Raw genomic sequence first — 21,821 nt, forward strand, 5'->3', positions numbered from 1 at the left:
AAAAACGGGAGAAAGACTGGCAGAGTCAATTATTGAAAGAACAGCTACAAAGCTGCACATAAGAGAAACAATTCCCATAGTTTATTGCAGGAATTAAAATATATTTGTTACAGGTTATAGTTGCCGGAGGCTGAAGAGATGGCGTTCAAAATGGACCTTATAAAGAAAACCCAATATGAACAAGGCAATAAGGCTGGTAAGGCTACTGGCTCATGCGCTTAAAAAAAAAAAAAGAATGTCCCAAGCTCAGATAATTAAAATTAAAGATAGGGATGGATCAATGATCACAGATTGGGAAGAAATTAGGGAGCGGTTCAATCAGTATTACGCTGAATTATATGCGAGAGACTCTACAGCGGCTGAGATGGAGATAATAAGGTTTCTATCCGATGTCCAGCTCCCCCATTTAGATACAGATTTGGGGGAGAAACTAGGACAGCCCATCACTACTGCTGAAGTCCTGGAGGTTATCACAGAGTTGAAATCAGGGAAATCCCCATGTATAGATGGCTATACTCCATTTTTCTATAAAATGTTTAAAGAAGTATTGGTTAACCCCCTAGTAGAGATGTTCAATTTTCTCAGAACCGCTGGTCAGCTACTACCCCAATTCTAATGTAGCCGGCATAACCATACTCCCCAAACCAGGGAAAGATTGGATGCTATGCAGCTCATACCATCAAATATCCCTCATAAATATAGATTTAAAACTATTATCTAGAATTCTGGCGAAGCGACTATCCTTTGTCATCCCCATATTGATTCATGACGACCAAGGCAGCTTTATGCCGGGATGGATGGTGGGGGACAATGTCAGAAAAGTTATAACTCTCACTCACAGTGCAAAACAGTGCATGGTGCCCTTTATGCTGCTTGGGGTGGATGCCGAAAAAGCTTTCAGCTGGGTTCACTGGTCATTTCTCTTTCATGTAATGGAAAAGATGGGGTTTGATAGATGTTTTTTAAATTGAGTAAAAGTGTTATATCTGGGTCCAGTTGCCTGCATCAAAATATTCTCAAAACCTCTCAGTGCAAAGAGGCACGAGACAAGCGTATCCGCTGGCACCTCTACTATTTGCAATCTGAGTAGAACCACTTATGGAGAAAATTAGATAAAACCCGGCCATTAAAGGTATACAAATAGGGGAAAAGCAGTATAAAATTTCCTTATAAGCTGATGACATCTTATTTACCTTATCAGATCCGGAAAAATCATCTAATAAGGTAATCGCTGAACTGGAAGGTTATGGGAAAGTTTCTGGTTTCAAAATTAACAATGATAAATCGGAATTACTATCTATTTTTCTACCTGAAGGGTTAGCTCAAAAACTTAAAAGGCAATTCCCTTTTCAATGGGTGAAGGAAGCAGTGAAATGTTTAGGTATAATGGTGAGATCAGATCACTCTGACTTATTTTGTTTAAATTATATGTCACTTTTTAAGAAGTTGAGTAAAGATCTGAAGGCTTGGGAAGAACGGCTGACCACGTCATGGTTAGGAAGGATAGCGGCGGTAAAAATGTCTCTTTTACCAAAACTGGGATTTTTTTTTCAAACTTTGCCATGTTCTGTGCCGGCTGGCTGTTTAAAAACAATGCAGAGGAAAATCTTCTCTTTAATTTGGAAGAGAAGTCCGCCAAGGGTATCCAGAAATGTTATGTACCAAACCAAGTCAACTGGTGGTCTAGGGGTCCCTAACGTTGCTAAATATTATGCAGCTTCTCATCTAAAAGCAGTGCTTTTAGATCTAAACAATGGGTGGTTATTGAGGAAGATATGTTTCAAGATGGAAATATGAGAGATTTAATTTGGAAACCCAGGAAAATTCTATATGATGCCTCACGTATGCTACCCTGCACTGCTAACACATTGATGATATGGAGGTTATGGCGGTAATCACTGTTGGGTCCCCGGCAATACACATTTACCACCCATATAATGATGTGCGAAAATTTTCCTGGTGGGAGAGAAAGTCAAGGGTTTCAAAGGAGGGTAGACAAAGGATTAATTACATTAGGGAAGGCTTGGCAGGAGCATGGCCCCTTTTGAATTATCAAAAGAAAAGTTCCATTTTACGGATAAAGATTTTTTCGCTTATATGGCATTTTATGTCTATCAAAAAGATTCAAGAAGATCTATCCAAAGGTAAATCTCTTTTTGAAGGTTACTGTGAAAAGGCCCATATGTTAAAAGGAATAATTTCTAAATTATATATGCTGCTAAATAACACTAGCTGCATGAAAGAGGGTCACATGTGGGCTTGGGAACGGGAGTTAATGCAAACTCTATCAGAGGGGGATAGCAAATGTTGCTTACCTTTAACAGATATTCTCACAGGACAGCAGGATGTTAGTCCTCACATATGGGTGACATCAGGATGGAGCCCAATCACGGAAAACTTCTGTCAAAGTTTCCAGAACTTTGACTGGCCCCTATTGGGCATGCCCAGCATGGTACTAACCCTGCAGCCAGCAGGGGTCCCCCCTTCAGCGGGCGGGTTTCGTGAGGCCTAACATCCTGCTGTCCTGTGAGAACACCTGTTACAGGTAAGCAACATTTGCTTTCTCACAGGACAAGCAGGATGGTAGTCCTCACATATGGGTGAGTACCGAGCTGAGGATGTCCGAACATGCACCAAATGTACCCAAAGGCGTGCAACAGGCACAACAACTGGGGCGGAATTTGGTAGAGGGCATCCTGAACCCCACCGAGCAGGCGGAAGGGTGTTGGTACTTCATGTTGTAAACAGGTTATGAAGGACAGACTGGCCAAAGATGGAATCCTGTATTCTGGCTTTTTTCTAAGCAATAGTGGGCTGCAAAGGTGTGGAGAGAACTCCAGGTAGCAGCCCTGCAAATGTCTGGAAGTGGCACCGATCATAAGTGTGCTACTGAAGTCGCCATGGCCCTCACAGAGTGTGCTTTAGCACGGTCTTGGAATGGAATGCCTGCTTGCTAATAGCAGAAGGATATGCAGTCTGCCAACCAGGAGGAGAGAGTCTGCTTACCCACAGGCTGCCCTAACTTGTTAGGGTGGAAAGAGACGAACAATTGAGTGCTTTCCCTGTGGGCAGCTGTACGGTCTAGATAAAACGCTAGAGCCCGTTTACAGTCAAGGGTAGGCAGAGCCTGTTCTCCTGGGTTGGCATGGGGGAAAAAGGTAGGTAGTATGATGGATTGATTAAGATGAAAATTCGAAACTACCTTATATAAGAATTTAGGGTGAGTGCGGAGTACCGCCTGGTCCTGCAGAAGTTTAGTGAAGGTGGATAGGTGACTAGAGCCTGCAATTCACTAACTCTGCAAGCTGAAGTGATAGCCAAAAGGAAAATCACTTTCCATGTGAGATATCGAACGTCACAGAAGTGAAGAGGCTCGAATGGTGGTTTCATGAGCTGACCCAAAACCAGATTAAGGTTCCAAGAAGGGGCCGGAGGACATAGTGGAGACTTGATATGGAGCAAGCCCTTTAAAAAGCGTGTTACAAGGGGTTGTACCGATATAGGGACATCCCAGACACCTTTATGGAAGGCAGCTACCGCACTGACATGCATTCTGATGGAAGAAGTCTTTAGACCTAACTCAGATAGATGCCAGAGATAGTCTAGAAACTTTGGGATTGGACAGGAAAAGGGGTCAAGGGACTGAGAAGAGCACCATGACATGAATCTTTTCCATTTGTAAGAGTAAGATTTTCTCGTGGAAGGCTTCTGTGAAGCAATCAAGACACGGGAAACTGGTTCAGAAAGGTTAAGTGGTTCAAGGATTAACCTTTCAACATCCATGCCGTCAGGGATAAGGCGTGAAGATTGGGATGGCGTAGGCTCCTATCGTTCTGAGTGATCAGAAGTGGGTCCGTTCCCAAGGGAATGTGCCTGTGGATGGAGAAATTCTGAAGTATTGGAAACCATACTTGGCGTGGCCAATGAGGTGCTATCAGGATCATGGTTCTCTTGTCCTGATGTAACTTCACGAGAGTCTTCGAGAGAAGAGGAAGTGGAGGGAATGCATAAAGTAGACCGGTTGCCCACGAGAGGGAGAATGCGTCTCTGGGTCAAGAGAGAGTTTGCTGCGAATGAGAGAGCAGTAGTTTTCCACTTTGCGGTTTTGTGGGGATGCAAAGAGGTCTATTCGAGGATATCCCCACTGTTGAAAAATGGAGTTCGCTACTAAGGGGTTGAGAGACCACCCTTGCGGTTGAAAGACGCGACTCAGCTTGTCTGCCAGCACATTGTCCACGCCCGGTAAGTAGGTGGCCTTGAGGTACATCGAATGGGAGAGAGCTTCCGCCCAAATCTGTGCAGCTTCCTGACACAGAAGGAAGGAGCCCATACCTCCCCTGCTTGTTGATGTACCACATGGCCTCCTGGTTGTCCGTCTGAATCAGGATGACCTGATTTGATAGGCGATCTTGAAAAGCCCTGAGAACATATCTGATTGCTCGAAGTTCCAGGAAATTTATTTGGTGTTTGGCTTCCTCTGGAGACCAAGAGCCTTGTATCTGCAGATTGGCTACGTGGGCTCCCCACCCGATGTTGGAAGCGTCGGTGGTGAGAATGATTTGAGGATTTGGAACCTGGACGGGCAATCCCTGGAGGAGATTGGTCTGATTTTTCCACCAGGCAAGAGACAGACGGAGTGAGTCGGAGTCGGTGACGTGGACGATGGCCGACAGAGGCTGAATAGCTTGAGTCCATTGAGACCTCAGAATCCAGTGCATGAGTCTCATGGCCAAGTGGGCCATTGGTGTGACATGGACTGAGGACACCATGTGTCCCAGGAGGACAAGAAATTGGGGTGCAGTCGCAGAGTGGTGAGCAAGAGATACAAGTGTCAGTGCTCGTTGTCGAGGCAGGACAGCCTTTGCCTGTAAGGTGTCCAAGTCTGCCCCAATGAACGACAAGGCTTGAGATAGGACTAAGTAGGATTTGTCGCAATTGACGAGAAATCCTAATGAAATTAGTGTGTAAGGTTAGATTGAGGGACGACAGATCAGCTTGCTGAGTGGGAGCCCTGATTAACCAGTCGTCCAGATAGGGGTAGACATGAACACCTTGTGTCCTGAGGAAGGCTGTGACGACTACGAGGCATTTTGTAAAGACTCGTGATGCAGACACTAGGCTGAATGGAAGCACTCGGTATTGATAGTGCTTGGGGTCTACTAGGATCCTCAGGTACTTGCGATGAGCTGGACTTATCGCAATATGGGTGTATGCGTCCTGGAGGTCCAGAGAGCAGAGCCAGTCTCCTCTTTGTTGAAGAGGTAGAAGCGATCCCAAGGTGACCATCTTGAATTTTTCTCACTGGAGGTACATGTTGAGGGCCTGTAGATCCAGAATAGGACGGATGCCTCCCGATTTTTTGGGAATTATGAAGTAGCGGGAATAGAACCCTAGGCCTTGCTGAGAGTATGGAATGGGTTCTATTGCTCTTGACTGGAGAAGGAGGGAAACCTCTTGATCCAGAAGAATGGAGTGTTCGGATGCTCTCCACGCCTGTAGAGGTGGGGAGTCCGGTGGCAGGGTGAGAAAGTTCAGATGGTAACCCTGAACAATGATTGTCAATACCCACTGGTCAGATGTGATTGAGTGCCACATGTTGTGGAAGTGGCACAATCGACCTCCTACTGGTATGTGCGACAGAGGAATCTGGCTGCTGCTCTCTAGGTGGAAGTCAAAAACCTGAAGAAAGTCCTGATTGAGGAGTTGCTTGGGGATTTTGTTTACGGGCTTGACAAGACTGCGGTTTTTGGTAAGGTCTCGTGGCACGGGATCTGGTTGGTGGCGGGTAAGACTTCTTCGGGCGGAAGAATGACTTCTTAGAGTCCTTTCTGAAGGGCTGTTTTGAGGAGAAGTTGGAAGGCATCAAAGAGAGCTGTCTTAGGGTCTCATGATGGTCCTTTAATTCTGCCACCGTCCATTGAATCTATTCGCCAAACAGATTATCTCTGACACAAGGCAGGTCGGATAACCGGTCTTGTACTTCTGGGCGAAGGTCAGAAGACTTGAGCCAGGCCCACCGTCTCGCCAAAATAGCAGCTGCAGACACTCTGGTAGAAGTGTCAAAAATGTCATAAGATGTTCTAATCTCATGCTTGCCTGCCTCAAAACCCTTGTTTACAAGGGTTTGTAATTGTTCTTGAAATTGCTGAGGCAGGGAGTCTGAGAAGTCCTGTATCTGCTTAAAAATGACCCTGTTATATTGGGTCATATAAAGCTGATAGGCGGCAGTTTGGGAGATGAGCATGGCCCCTTGGAATACTCGGCGACCAATATTATCTAGCAACTTCTGTTCCTTTCCAGGAACCTAAGGAAGTGATACGATAAAGAAAAAAGAGGCAATCTACTTAGCATTGTTGTGCTGGGGAAAAAAGAAATAGTTATACCGATATGAAGATATTGGCAAATATTAGACAGCAACCTCTGAAAGACTGCAAAACAAAAAGCGTTTAAAATATGAAAAAATATATATTAACTTCTTTACTGAAGAATAAAATTCCGTGGTTGGCAAAGTGCTATGTTCTATCAAGACAGTAAGGTAGCCCCTTAATGCTCAGGCAACATGTTTTATGGTGAGCACTGCATCCACTGGAGAGGACTAGAAAGACTCTTCCTTGGAAGTCAGGACCTCAAAATGATCACCATTCCACAGAGGGCTCCTCAGGACTAATTCTGCAATACTTTGGCTCCTGTTTGGTGAACGCAATGCTCTCTGCTCTGCTCCTGTAATGTTTTGCCTTTGTGTGGTGAGGAACGGTTCTGTATTCTGTACTCTAGAAGAACATATGAATATATACACATACCGAACTGTCTGGTGGACTACTCCTTGAGCAGCGGTATTTTGGAACATGTGTTATACAGTGTTCAAACTAATTCACATTCTGTATTAAAAGGGTTTTAATTTATTTACTATAGCTTTTACCCCTTATGCTGCCAATGCCTCTGCCCCTCCCCAGAGAACCTTGTCCCCACTTTGAGGCATATGCCATTGTAGTGGGATCCACCTTCTCTACCTCCTGGTACCTGAGTGAACCAGCCCCAGATGAGGCAGCTGAATTTACACTTCCCTCTTCCCCCACGCCACTAGTACTTTTCATTTTGGATGGGGGCTAGACAGAAGCTCACTCTGAAAACTGAAGCTACAGCTTGTACCAGATACTCCAGCAACAACATTTGGGGAAGAGGAAGTCTATTTTTATGTGCTTGTTTAGCTCATGCCTTTTCATTGTTAGCTCAAGCAGAGTTACATTCAGGTACTGGAGGTATTGCTAAAAGTTGCGAACAGCCCAGCTCCTGCAGCAATAAATTATAAGAGAAGTGCTGGCTGCTTTGTTGATACTTACGTTTTCCATCCTGAACTGCTTCAAGCTGATTCTGAAGAGTCTCATGATCGAAGTGGAAAGCTTCCAGTACAGACACTAACACGCTAGCAAACAAGAAAAGCATTTTGAATCACACTGTGAAGGTGAATTTTCCATATTTTTGCATGCAGAATTAACCGGTAGTTTCTAATAAGAATGTGGGTTGTTTTTTTTTTTTTTTTTAGATGAATGATTCTTTGGGTGACAAAGGAAAATTGGTTCTTACCGGCTAATTTTTGTTCCTGGAATACCACCGATCAGTCCAGACTCCTGGGTTTTGCTTCCCTCCAACAGATGGAGACAGAGAAGAAAAGCTTTACTGACACTGCTACTTAATCTACTTTTGCCACTTGCAGCCCTTCAGTATGACCAAGGCAAGATGAGAATAACTATAATAACTAAGACCCTCAACCCCCCTCTACAAGTGGAAGGAAAATGAAGCCTCAATTGGAACCCCATTCCAACACCATAAATTAAAACACTATCCAACCCAAGAAATAACTCTGCACCATTTACATACTGCCATGATGAGCAGGCTTCCCTGAACAAATGGAGATCTGGACTGATCTGTGGTATTCCAGGAACGAAAATTAGTAGGTAAGAAGAAAATTTTCCTTTCCTATTCAAACCCCAGATCAGTTCAGATTCTTTGGATGTACTCAAGCTCCCCTATACTGGGTAGGAATGTGATAGCCTCCCTCTCAATACACTCTCTCCAAACCCCACGGAGCCTGGTGCCTGGACATCCAACCGGTAATGTCTAGGGTGGCCGCCCCATAAATTTCTTGTGGAGACACCAGTTGAAACTCGTTCGCATGAGGTCTCTTGTGCCCTAGTCGAGTGAGCCCTTAAACTCTCCACACCGGTCGACCTCTGCAAATGCACACTGAGCCAATCATGTCCTTCAGCCACTGTACAATAGCAGCCTTGGATGACTTGTACCTCTTCATTGGCTCATTCCAACGAACAAAGAGATGATTTGATCTCCAGAAACTATTAGTCATCTTGAGATGCTTCAACAACACCCGCCACATATCCAATACACGAAGTTCCCTCACATGTGGCACAGACGAATTACAATTTGGGAAAACTGGAAGTTCCACTGTTTGACTAAGATGAAAAGCAGAATCAACTTTCGGCACCATCCGCAACGACACACCAGTCTCCATAAACTGAAGAAAGGGACCTGTACGAGACAAAGCCTGAAGCTCTGAAATTTTTCTGGCCAAACAAAACGCCACCAGAAACAAAAACTATCTTCAGGGTTAAATTCCTTAGATTCGTCCTCTCCAACGGTTCGAACAGAGCCTCACACATCACTTCCCCAGAAGATGCAAATGCTTCACCGCTGGAAGAAAACGGACAACAGCCAGGGTTACCCCGTGCACTTTTCCTCGGATAAAGTTCAAGGACTCTTAGGGAATCGAATGCCAGTCCCTTTTGCTAGACTATTCTGCAAATAAAAACCAGAACATGAGACACTGATGTGCGAAGTGGCACAACTCCCTCTCCAAGGCACCATGCCTCAAACATCTTTCATACCCAAACATAGGCCAGAGAAGTGGAAGGTCTCCTAGTCAGTAACAGAGTGGTAATGACTTCCTCTGACAGCCTCAACTGTCAATGTTTCCTTTCAAAAGCCAGGTTATGAGTCACAGGTAAGCTGCCTGATCCAAGAAGATTAGTCTATGATGGAGCAACTTGGAAAGATGCCCGAGCCTTAGAGGACTGTCTACCGACAGAATTACCAAGTCTGAAAACCACAGGTAACACAGCCACTCTGGAGGTAAAAGGATTATTCTCCCCAGATGCACTGCAATTCACTTTAGTGTACGTACAACAGGGCCATGTGAGAACTAGAGCATCGAGTCCCTCTGCTCAGACCTCCCACATGTGACTGAAACAGCAGGTCATTTCAGCCTTCCGCATCTAAACCAGCAAGTCCAGCTGTGGAATGCCCCACCTGGAGCAAATGAGCACCATTGACTCTTCTGCAAGTTCCCATTCTCCAGGGTCCAGCCCTAGCGACTCAAAGTCCGCCTGAATATTGTCCACTCCAGCGCCACGAGACACCGCCAGCGCTACACTATGTTGTTCCACTTAGTGGAAGAAATCCTGGGCTTTCTGAAAGACCATGAGACCCCTGGTCCCCCTCAGAGATAGATATAAGCTTTCGTCACTGCCTTGGCCTCTAGGACTCTCACTGCTCACCTGCATAACCATGGAAGAGAAGGCAGTATCACACTGCAAACCACCCTTGACTTTCAATGATTGATAGACTATGATGCCTCCTACTCCGATCACCAGTCCTGTGTCATTTAACCCTGGCAAATCGCTCCCCATCCTTTCAAACTGACCTCTGTGGTCACTAGTACCCAAAGCAATATCTCCAATTCGACACCCAGTTCCTAATTGGCTCAAGAAAGCCACCTGGAGAAACAACCTGGATTCCCCCTGAAGTGGTAGCTGCAGTTGGAACTCTTCTGACAGAGTTCCAGCATGACCAAAATGCCCTCTAGAGAGGCCTCATATGCACAAATACTCAGGGAACTAGATCTAGCGTAGACACCACAGAACCCAGGATCTACAAATAATCTCAGACACTGGGTACTGAAAACTGCTTTAACAGGCGAGCCTGTGACTGCAACTTCAGCACCCTGATATTCTTGAGAAACACTTTGGCTAGCCTGGTATCAAAGTGGGCTCCTAGGTACGACAGTGACCGGGCTGGAACCTAGTTGCTCATGCTAGATTCAACATGCAACCCAGGATCTGTAACCTTTGCATGACGAGACAAACAGCCTGCTGTTTGTCTCGTCTAGTACCTTTGACATCACCTGAATTAGCCAATAGTTGGGATATGGATACACTAAAATGCCTTCCTTTTATAATGTTGTGGTCAGAACCACCATCACCTTGGTGAACATCTGTGATGCTGGCGCTAACACAAACATGAGCGCATGAAAATGAACACACTTTCACAGCTGCAACAAGCAAAGGAATCCCTGATGCACCTTCCTGATAGGAATATGTATACATGCTTCTGTGAGAACCAGTATAGCCAGGAATTCCCCCTTTGTAGACAGCCACAACAGAGTGCAGAAACTTCATCTGAAAATGTGGCACTCAGAGTTACATGCACCTTCCAAAGACCTAGAATGAATCAATAGGCCCGTTCTGTCTTTGGGACCTCGAATTAGATGGAATACCATCCTCTATCCTGCTCCTCTGGAGGTACCGGAATAATCATTTCCAGATGACGTAGATGATACAAAGTTGAACAAACCACCTCTAGTTTGGATGTTCAGTGCATGGGGAATTCATGTAGGTCTCACAGACCTTCCAGGAAAATTCTAAGACATAGCCATCTCCGATAACTATGAGGACTCACTGGTCCACTGTTATCCTGATTTCTTCCTCGAAAAAGAGGGCCAACTGCTCCCTATGATCTCTGGAGAAGAGTGGTCCAGCCACACTGCCCTTACTCTATCTGGCATCAGTACCGAAGCTACTACAGGAATCAAAAAAAGTACAGCAGATGCCTGCCTCTGAGAGGAGGATCCTCTGTCTTGCTGATAATTTGGAAGTTTTTCTCGTTCCTCTTTGGCTCCGCCTTGGGTAATGAACCCACCCAACTGCATCCCCAGCTGTTCACCAAAGACTTGTCTGTGAAGGGAAGACTGCCAAGTTGTAACTTGGACCAGATGAGAACTTCTGGTTGAAACAGCAGATCTCGTATTCCTTGCCAACGTTTGGAGCCAATCATCCAAGGCATCTGCAGTGCATGCCACTCTGGCCTGCAATATCTCTTTCTGCTTTGTATCCACAGACAATGCTGTCTGTGAACCCTGGAGCTATTGCACCCCACACAGACAGACTCCTGGCCTGAACCCACTGCCAATCTCATATTGGATGCTCCCTGCTGAGACCTTGAATATCTTCTGAAGATGTACATCCCCCACAACCAGTCCTGGGTATCCTTCAGCACTGCTGACTTCGCTACCAGAATAGTGGTCTTCATAGTTATCGCTGGAATTGATGCATGGATAAAGCTTAGCTTTGGTCCGCCATTCTTCCACCCTCAAATGACCTTCTTGGGTATGTTCTGGCCAGGCCATGGGGACCTTCCATGTGATCCGACTGCTCTAGCACCAGCTTACTCCCCAGTTCTTTCAAAACATGGGGGATTAAAAGGAGTTCCACCTTCTGGAAGAGCTGAACCCTCTTGGGGACATCCCCATTGGACTCCCATCTGCCTCTGAACCATTGGAGTCTTACATTATACTGATGAGACACTTTCCCTGGATAAAACTATGACCCTTCCATTTAGGGGAAATTCTGGATTTATCCCACGTTGGAGAACTGTGAGATCAGGTCTGCCTGGCAGCAGCATCCTCTCATGCCAAAGAAGGTGTTGTGCAATAGCAGCACACACTTCATGGAAAAAAAAAACCTCCCAGGATCAGAGCCCCTTTCCAGTACCCATCCTCATATCCACCTGTGGGGCCTCCTGATTGGGCTCAGCGAAACTTGGCCCTCCCCTACATCCTCTGGCAATGTGGGAGCTGTATCTAAGATGGCCACCATGCCCGTACCGCAAGGAAGGAAGGCCTTGCTAGCCACTGCTGCCTTGGTCAATTTTCTTTCTTCTGGCGTGGTCCCCGCAGCCCTGCCCTTACCCGCCTGACCCACCTGCCACATCTAGTGACTGATTTAGGATTTTGATGCCCCTAGGCACTGTTGGTGCTGATGCCCCTTGCGGACCCCTCCCTCCCAAAAAAGGAACAATAGAGCAGAAGGTATAAGGCACAGGTTTTTTGGCTCTGCTCTATCTACTTCAGGTTTTTCTCCTCCCCATATGTCCCTAAACAACAAGAAGAGAGTTGGGGTGTGTGTGTGTGTGTGTGTGTGTGTGTGTCAAGATTAGGGAGCAGAGTCGCTTTTCTTTGCTTCCTGCTACTTGCTGTGGCCTCATCCTTCTCGTCCTGTTACCTGTAGAGACCAGGAAGGGATGGAATAGGGAATAGAGCAATTTGTCTTTGCTCTGTTTCTTTCAGCTTAAACCCCTCCCATCCAGTTCTCTGCACTCGGGGAGGGGCTGCAGCAGGAAGCAGAAGGTTGTTCTCTGATGAGTGAAATTCAGCACAGCTGGTTGACAACAAATCTTCAGGCCGTTACAGTAAAAATCACAGGAGAGCGGGCAACCGCCCGCTCTCCTGGCACACGCATAGGCCCCTCTCCTGTGCGCGCGATTCAGTAAATTAATTTATTTAAATTGTGGCCCACGGTAAAAAGGGGCGCTAGGGACACTAGCACGTCCCTAGCGCCTCTTTTTTGACAGGAGCGGCGGCTGTCAGCGGGTTTGACAACAGACGATCAATTTTGCCGGCATCTGTTCTCAAACCCGCTGACAGCCACGGGTTCGGAAACCGGACGCCGGCAAAATTGAGTGTCTTGTTTTCAACCCGCGAGCCATGGGCTGATTTCAAATTTTTTTTTTTTAAACTTTTTTTTTTAACTTTCGGAACCTCAGACTTAATATCGCCATAATATTAAGTCAGAGAGTGCACAGAAAAGCAGTTTTTACTGCTTTTCTATGCACTTTCCCGGTGCCGAGAGAAATTAACGCCTACCTTTGGGTAGGCGCTAATTTCTGAAAGTAAAATGTGCGACTTGGCTGCACATTTTACTTTCTGAATCGTCGGGCATAACTAATAGGGCCATCAACATGCATTTGCATGTTGCGGGCGCTATTAGTTTCGGGGGGGTTGGACGCGCATTTTCAGCGCGCTATTACCCCTTACTAAATAAGGGGTAAAGCTAGCGTGTCGAAAACGCGCGTCCAAATGTAGCGCACTGTACTGTATCGGCCTGCTTATGTGGGCCTGCTGCCTCCTCAGATTTCTACCGCCCTAGGCACAGGCCTAGTGTACCTATTGGGAAATCCAGGGCTGGCCACATCGGTCAGCTGCAGACACCCCAATGCTTCTCTACTGGTGCACTGAAGACACTATTCCTGAGCTCCCCGAGCTGCTAAGGTACCTCCGCCATAGATTCCTGTCACTGTTTAATTCTTTTCTTTTTTTTTTTTACTTGCTGAGAATAATAGACACAGAAGCTAATACTTCCCTTTGGTGCAGGGGTTCTGGTTCCAGGAGCGCAGGCCACATGGCAGATCAGAAGGGAGCCAGACCACTGGCTGTATCCGTGTCCACTCTCTTCGGGTCGACCGTGTGGCAGATGAGAAAGGAAGCCAGACCACTGGCTGTATCTATCTCTACTCTCTTCAGGATAAATTAAACAAGGGTCCCCAACCCCTTATTCAGCCACTCTACCTGGGGGATGGCCCCTGACAGAGCCTAACACTCCAGGGAGCAATAATTCTCTCTTTTTTTTTTTTTTCAGCTCCAGACTGCACGTTTTATATGTCTATCATCTGCTGGAGACAGTGAAATACTGAGGGATTGCAGGTGGCACACTAGCAGGCCGATTTAATAAAAGGTGTGGGAGAGCCGGCGTTCCGAGTTGAGCGCCCGCTCTCCAAACGCATAAGGAGGCGCTAGGGACAATAGCGCGTCTCTAGTGCCTCCTTATTAACGGAAGAGGCGACTGTCAGTGGGTCCGACAACCGATGCTTAATTTTACTTGCATCTGATCTCGAACCTGCTGACAGTGAAATGGGGGCTAAACGGTGAGCTCAATTGAGCGCATTGTGCTGTATCAGCCTGAAGGTTAAGTAGCACTGTCAGTAAAGCTTTTCTTCTCTATCCCCATCTGCTGGCAAGGAGACAAAACCCAGGAGTCTGAACATAAGAACTTCCATGCTGGGTCAGACCAAGGGTCCATCAAGCCCAGCATCCTGTTTCCAACAGAGGCCAAGCCAGGCCACAAGAACCTGGCAGTTACCCAAACACTAAGAAGAACTAATCTGGTGTATGAAAGGCAATATAACCAGTTCGAGGATAGAGTTGTGACAAGTTGGGTTAATTCCCCTATTCTCCTCCACTATTTGTCCTTCAGCAAATCACAAAACATGTGTGCTTACCAGTGTGAAACTGCTTTTTGAAAACTGACGCCTGTATATTTGACTAAAAGTAAGTGTGCTCTAGGTCAGCATGCGTACTTTTAGCCACAGTGAAAGGGGCAAGGCTGCGGCATGATTAGGCTGAATAGTGTACAGTACCCACAAGGATTTCATTTCAAAATCTCTGTGCATACTTTACCACATATACTTTGTGCGTGTGCCTCCAAGTTTGCCACAGGAGTTTCCTTTTGAAAATTTGCTTGCAGGCCCACAGAGCACGAAGTTGGGGGCCACAAACTGTGGTTCTCTTTGAGACCCGGCTAATATGGATGGTAAGGTATCACTGCTGAGCCCTTTCTCCTGGGGGGGGGCTGTCAGCATTGCCCATGCAGCATCTCCAGCCCAAGCCCACCAGAACAGATGACCCGAACCTTGGCATCAAACCCGGGTCCCTCTGCACAACACTGCCACTGAGTCACCAGACTGGCCCTACTCACTCCCATTCTAAAGGTAAGAAATAAACGGCTGTGCAAAATGTTTAGGGGTGAATTCTGAGTAAGCGGCATATGTGGGTAACCTATTAACAGCGAGTTTCCACACTATTCGGGTATTTTGTACCCACATATGCTTGCACCAGCTATTTGTGACTTATGCACGAAAATTCAATATACAAGCAGGGATGGTAACTTTCATAATGGCATGCAGACGCACACTGGCACTCACCCAGATACGTGGCCATGTTATTACTTGCACTCATGTTATAAAATAGCCTGACATGCGTGCACATGTGCACCTAATGCGCGCAAATCCCGCTTCTACCACACAGGTTGGGGAATTTTAAAAGGGTCGCACGTTCAAGCCATTGCCAATTTCACCATAGTTCATCCAGTTAACTGCTAGGCCCTCTAAACCCTCTGGTTGAATAGCTTACACTCCCCCCCCCCCCCCCCAGTTACCCCAGACCCTTAAAACCCCTCAAGTATAGCTAGTTTTTAATTTTTTTTAAAACTTACACCTCGTCCCTAGCAGAAGTAAACTTATGCAGCAGGGAATCTGGGTACGCGCACAGGCACATTAAGTATTTACGCGCACATCTCTTGGCCACGCCCAGCCCCTTTTATGAGAACTATTGAGATGTGCGCGCAGTAGAAGATACGCATGCATCCAAGCGGCTTTTAAAATTTGTTCAGTGTGCCTGAGGCCGACTTGTGTGCTCATCCCCCAATTGACGTGCCCACTGGGCTTTTAAAATTCACCTTATAATATTCTTCTAACCCACACATGCCTCCTAGCATATTTTTTTATGTATCAAAAAAGTACTTTGTTAGCCACTGTGCAGGCGCACTTTTTTTCAGTTAGGCAGCTTTACCCACTTAACTCCAAAATTACAGTGCTAAAACATGACCAAGCCTTTTGAAAATGCACCCTTTTAATGTTCACTTTTGAACTTATGAAGGGAGAAGCAGAAAGCAAGTAAAGAAAAAAAAAAAAAAGGGTACTCTACCTCACTCCCAGCTTTTGGCTGATCTGCCCGGTTTGTAGAACATGTATAAAATGTTTTAAATGATACATGTACGCTGACCAGGCCAGGTGCCTGCACACTGCGCCCACCATATCCACTGACGCTGTCATCATGTTTTCATACTAGGGAAAAAAATAAGATGGCAGAACTTGGCTTAAAGCAACTTATAGAGACGTTGACAAGACAGGCCATGCTTCTTTAGGCTTGAACAGAGATTGGGGGGGGGGGGGGGGGGGTGTTTCTGGAAAATTTGGATTTGTAACATTTTCTGGAAATTTTTCTCATTTACTTAAAATTTGCAAATTCTTTTTTTTCATACAATTTTCCTATCAAAATGTTCCTGATAACCCAAATAGATTTGTGATCTGATTTGCCATGTTATTTGACCTACATATAAGAAAATTGGTTCTTACCTGATAATTTTCGTTCCTGTAGTACCACGGATCAGTCCAGACTCCTGGGTTTTGCCCCCCCCTCTAGCAGATGGAGACAGAAGTTTACCAACCAAAACTTCGCCTTATATAGGACGGTGCCACCTACAGTCTGGCAGTATTACGCAATATCAAAGCAGAATGGAGCACAAAACTCCCCCAACTATATACGGTAACCTCACAACTGCAAACCAGCTCCTCAACCCCCAAAGGGTACAGAACCTGTGCTACTTGGAAACAAACACAATGAATCTGCCAAGAAAATAAAACAAAATGTGAACAAACAGTGCGGACTCTCAGTTACCTTCAAATGCAAATGGGTGGGACTCTGGACTGATCTGTGGTACTACAGGAACGAAAATTATCAGGTAAGAACCAATTTTCTTTTCCCTGTACATACCCGGATCAGTCCAGATTCCTGGGATGTACCAGAGCTGCCGTTAATTGGGATGGGATCCGGAGAGGCCCGCTCTGAGCACCCCTTCCCCAAATCCTCCTGTCCCTGGAGCCCGAACATCCAACCGATAATGTCTGGTAAAAGTATGCAATGACTTCCATGTAGCCGCCTGACAAATCTCCTTGGGAGAAACCTGGTGACATTCCGCCCAAGATGCGGCCTGAGAACGGGTAGAATGAGCCCAAAGACCCACTGGCAAGGAACGACCGCTCAACAAATACGCCAAATTTATGGCCTCCTTCAGCCATCGAGCTATCGTAGTCTTGGAAGCCATGCTACCCCTTCTAGGCCCACTCCAGAGCACAAAAAGGTGATCCGATACTCGAAAACTGTTGGTAACCTCCAGGTAACGCAACAACGACCTATGCACATCCAACTTCCTCAAATCCTTAAACAAAGGATCTGACCTAGCCAGATCCGAAAAGGACGGAAGCTCCACTGATTGATTCAGATGGAAGGAAGACTCAACCTTAGGCAGAAAAGACGGTACCGTTCGCAGAGAAACCCCCATGTCCGAAAACCACAGAAACGGCTCCCTGCAAGACAGAGCTTGAAGCTCTGACAGCCTACGCGCAGAAACAATAGCCACCAAAAACACCACCTTCAACGTAAGGTCCTTCAAGGTGGCACTGCATAACGCCTCAAAAGGAGCCGCACATAAAGCGTTAAGAACCAAATTCAAATTCCAGGATGGAAAGGGCTGTCTGATTGGTGGACGCAAATGCTTCGCCCCCCGAAGAAAACAGGATACGTCAGGATGAGCTGCCAAGGACCCACCCTGAACGTTACCTCGCAAGGAACCGAGTGCTGCCACCTGCACGCGCAAGAAGCCTCACAACAACCCCTTCGCCAAACCAGCTTGAAGGAAACACAAGATGTATGGAACGCTTGCCCACATAGGAACAACCCCCCTGGCAAGACACCACGCCTCAAAGACCTTCCAGACCCGCACATAAGATAGGGACGTAGACACCTTACGGGACCGCAACAGCGTAGTCACCACCACATCCGAGTACCCTTTGGACTTCAGCCATTTCCTCTCAAAACAAATGCCACTAGACAAAAGCGTTCGACCTGGTCAAAACAAACGGGCCCCTGATGAAGCAGATTCGGCATGTCCTGAAAGCACAGGGGCTCCGCTATGGCCAGATTCACCAAATCCGCAAACCAGGGGTGCCATGGCCATTCGGGCGCTATTAACACCACCTCCGTCGGGTACAACTCTATTCGGCACAGGATCCTGCTGATGAGCGGCCAAGGAGGAAACACATACAGCAGAATGTCCGGCCAGGGAAGAATGCATCCACGCCTTCCGCTCCCGTGTCCCTGCAACGAGCAAAGAAATGAGGAGCCTTGGCATTCTTGAACGTTGCCATGAGATCCATTCCGGGCGTGCCCCTCTGGGCGCAAAGGATGTGAAACGCGTCGTCTGCGAGCTCTCACTCTCCTGGATCCAGACGATTGCGACTGAGGAAGTCCGCGTTAACGTTTTCCACCCCGGCAATGTGAGAGGCCACTATGCTGACTAAATTCTTCTCCGCCCAAGAAATCAACAGGCGGGCTTCCAATGCCACTGGTTGACTCCTGGTCCCCCCCCCCGACGGTTGACGTAGGCCACCCTGGTCGCATTGTCTGAAAGGACTCTGACTGACTTGCCCTTGAGAAGCGGAAGGAATGCCTGCAGTGCCAATCTCACCGCTCTGGTCTCCAGTCGATTGATGGACCACTGAGCTTCCTGACGGGACCATTGTCCCTGCACCGATTGCCGCAGCAAACCGCCCCCCCAGCTGGACAAGCTGGCGTCTGTCGTGGCCACCATCCAGTCCGGAACTACTAAGGGGACTCCCCGTCTCAAGTTGTCCGGAAGTAACCACCAAGCCAGGTTGGAGCGAGCTGTCCCCGTCAGGGGTAAGGGAAGATGAAACTGCTCCGAAACCGGGTTCCATCGGGAAAGCAAGGCTAATTGTAACAATCGCATATGAGCGAAAGCCCAAGGCACCAATTCTAACGTCGACGTCATGGACCCTAACACCCGAAGATAATCCCATACTATCGGGACTGGTTTGAGTAACAACGCCCGTATCTGACCTTGCAGCTTGGCTATTCGTTCCTCCGTGAGGAACACCGTTCCTTGACGAGTGTCGAACAACGCCCCCAAAAATTCCAGCGACTGCGAAGGCACTAGTCGGCTTTTGGATTCGTTGACTACCCCACCAAGAGTTTTCAACAACTGAAGTAACACCTCTGATTTCGCGCGAATCAACCAATCGTTCAAATACGGGTGGACTGAAAATCCTTCCCTGCGCAACTGCACCGCCACCACCACCATGATCTTGGTGAACGTCCTGGGCGCTGTGGCAAGACCGAACGGCAGCGCCTGAAACTGGTAGTGTTCGCCCAACACCGAGAACCTGAGAAACCTCTGATGGTCGGGTCATATCCCGATGTGTAAATAGGCCTCCATGAGATCCAGGGATGCCAAAAACTCCCCCTGATGAACTGACGCAATCACGGAACGGAACATTTCCATACGGAAACGAGGTATCCTCAGGCATTTGTTGACCCTTTTTTAAGTCGAGAATGGTCCGGAAGGTTCCTTCTTTTTTGGGGACCATGAAGTAAATGGAATAACGGCCTCGGTGGAGCTCCGCCGGAGGGACCTGCACCATGGCGCCGAGGCCGAGCAGACGCTGCAAACTTTCCTTCACTGCCCTGCGTTTCGCTGCAAGTCCGCAGGGCGAGATCAGGAATCGCTGGTGGGGTAGGCACGCAAAATCTAACACGTAACCTTGTTTGATCACAGTTAGGACCCACTGATCCGAAGTGATTTTGGCCCACTCCTCGTAAAACAGACAGTCTGCCTCCCACCACTGGAACCGAGGAATGGACTGGCAGCACATCATTGTGAGGGCTTTCCTCCCAGTGCAGCCTGACCTGTGCCAGACCTACCGAAAAGTCGCCCGCGAAAGGACTGAGAATACCCCTGCTGCCTGCTGGCGTTGTGACGAAAGGAAGACACAGACCCTGAGAATTCCACGGCCGCTGTCCACCTCGAAAGCGAGACCTGGAAGCAAAAGAACCTCTCGACTTTGGCCTATCTTCTGGCAGCTGATGAACCTTATTTTCACCTAAGGACTGAATTAAATCCTCCAGTTCCTTTCCAAAGAGCAACTTGCCCTTAAAGGGGAAGGAGCCCAGCTGAGATTTAGAGGACACATCTGCCGAGCAGTGACGGAGCCACAACAAGCGTCGAGCCGACATGGCCGACACCATAGATCTGGCTGAAGTGCGAAGCAAATCATGAAAGGCATCAGCACTATAAGCAATCACTGCTTCAAGGCGCCCTGCCTGGAACGCCTCCTCCTGGGACAGCAACTCATTGGTAAGCAGCTGTTGTACCCAACGAAGACCTGCCCGCAAGGAAAAATTACTGCACATCGCCGCACGAATTCCCAGCGCAGAAACCTCGAAGATTTTCTTGAGCTGAATCTCCAGCTTCCGATCCTGCAAATCTTTAAGAGCCGTACCTCCGGTAACCGGAATGGTAGTTTTCTTCGTTACAGCCGCCACCGTAACAGTTCCAAGGTATCCTCCGGCAGGGGATAGAGTTTATCCATCGCCTTAGCTACTTTAAGGCCCAAGTCCGGAGTCTCCCATTCCTTGTAAAGCAAATCCATCGCTGAAAAGTGAAAAGGAAAAGCCATCGGAGGACCCTGCAGGCCTAACACGACCAGGTCCGTAGTTCCGAGCCGAGACTCCTCCTGGGGCACCTGGATACCTAACTCCCCTAGGATAGCCGGAATGAGTGGCCCCAGTTCGTCCCTCTGAAAGAGACGAACCACCTTCGGGTCATCACCATCTGCCCCGTGGGCCCCCCGCAGACCTCCTTTTCAGCTGGTCCGCCTCTCCCTCCACCCCCCTCGGGGGCTGGGAAGGCAACTCCTGATCTTCCTGATCGTCCGTGTACGGAGAGATATCTGGATCCGCCAGAGGCGTCCGAAAGCTGGAATGCCAGTGCCCCCCTGACGGATCCAGTTCCTGGGCATGCTTGGCCCGTTTTCGAGTCCCAAGCTGAGAATCCATACCAAGGGGTCTTTTCTTGCCCGCCTTGTGGGCGTTGAAAGCCTTATGCATCAGCAACACAAAATCCGACGAAAAAGAAGAATCGGAGAAATCATCACCAGTATCCCCCACAGGGACATTCACATTATCATTTAACCCTGGACCCGCAGGCCTGTCCCCCTCAGGTACCTTGCGCTGCGGAGATAAATGCGGTGGGGGCTCATTCTGCCTGAGCGCGGGCCACGCTGATGGTGCTGATGACAGGAGCGGAGCCAAAATGGTGCCTGCTGCTGCAGACGCTGACCCTAGAGGACCCAAAATGGAGCCCGTTCCCACGGTTCACGGGAATGGGTCTGACACAGAGTGCTACACGTCCCCAAAGCACCAGTCAGTGTCTGCACCCGGACCAGGACCCTACCTCGGTCTCGCCGAGGCTCCCTCTCCCCCAGAGATGCAATCGGAGCACAAACTGTCCCGGGAGAGTTGCGCTCGCGTGGCGCCGCAGGCCCTACACGCGGCCTGACGTGGCATGCCTGTGAGAAAAAACTAACATTCCCCCCCCCCCCCCCCGAGTAGCGGTGAAAACAACGTGGATAGAGCCCCAACGCGATCGGGAGGTAAGGAGAGTCGAGCCACAACCAAAAAACAAAACAGCAAAAAAAAATTTTTTTTTTGTACTTGCCCAAGCGCCTCTGGGTCTGGGACCAACTGGAGGGAGTGAGCCGGGCTCCCCGGTATAACCCACAGTGCGTTAAGTTAGCTGGCAATCGGGATCTACCCCTGTATCTCAGCTGCCTCTGAAACCAGAGGGTTGGTCCCCTCAGGACCTCCCAACCCCCTGGGAGGCGGGAGACCGGCACCTGCAGGCAATCACTGCGGTACGCCCAGTCCTACTCTTCAATTCCCTGTTTTTTTTGTTTTTTTTTTAAACACCTAACTATCCTGTCTCAACTACAAAACTAGGCCC

At 47.9% G+C, this 21,821-nt stretch overlaps 1 protein-coding gene across 1 annotated transcript in view; it reads right to left on the minus strand.

Moving 5' to 3' along the window:
* The window catches only part of UTP20 (UTP20 small subunit processome component), a 399,297-nt gene that overhangs the window by 129,308 nt on the left and 248,168 nt on the right, over positions 1-21,821 (minus strand). The window contains exons 39-40 of the mRNA XM_029599719.1: positions 15,887-16,026; positions 7,341-7,423 (exon numbers count right to left, since the gene is read on the minus strand). Coding sequence (XP_029455579.1) covers positions 7,341-7,423; positions 15,887-16,026 — 223 coding nt within the window. The remainder of the gene's footprint in view (positions 1-7,340; positions 7,424-15,886; positions 16,027-21,821) is intronic.

The sequence above is a fragment of the Rhinatrema bivittatum genome, chromosome 4 (genome assembly GCF_901001135.1).
Source record: "Rhinatrema bivittatum chromosome 4, aRhiBiv1.1, whole genome shotgun sequence".
Taxonomy (NCBI): Eukaryota; Metazoa; Chordata; class Amphibia; order Gymnophiona; family Rhinatrematidae; genus Rhinatrema; species Rhinatrema bivittatum.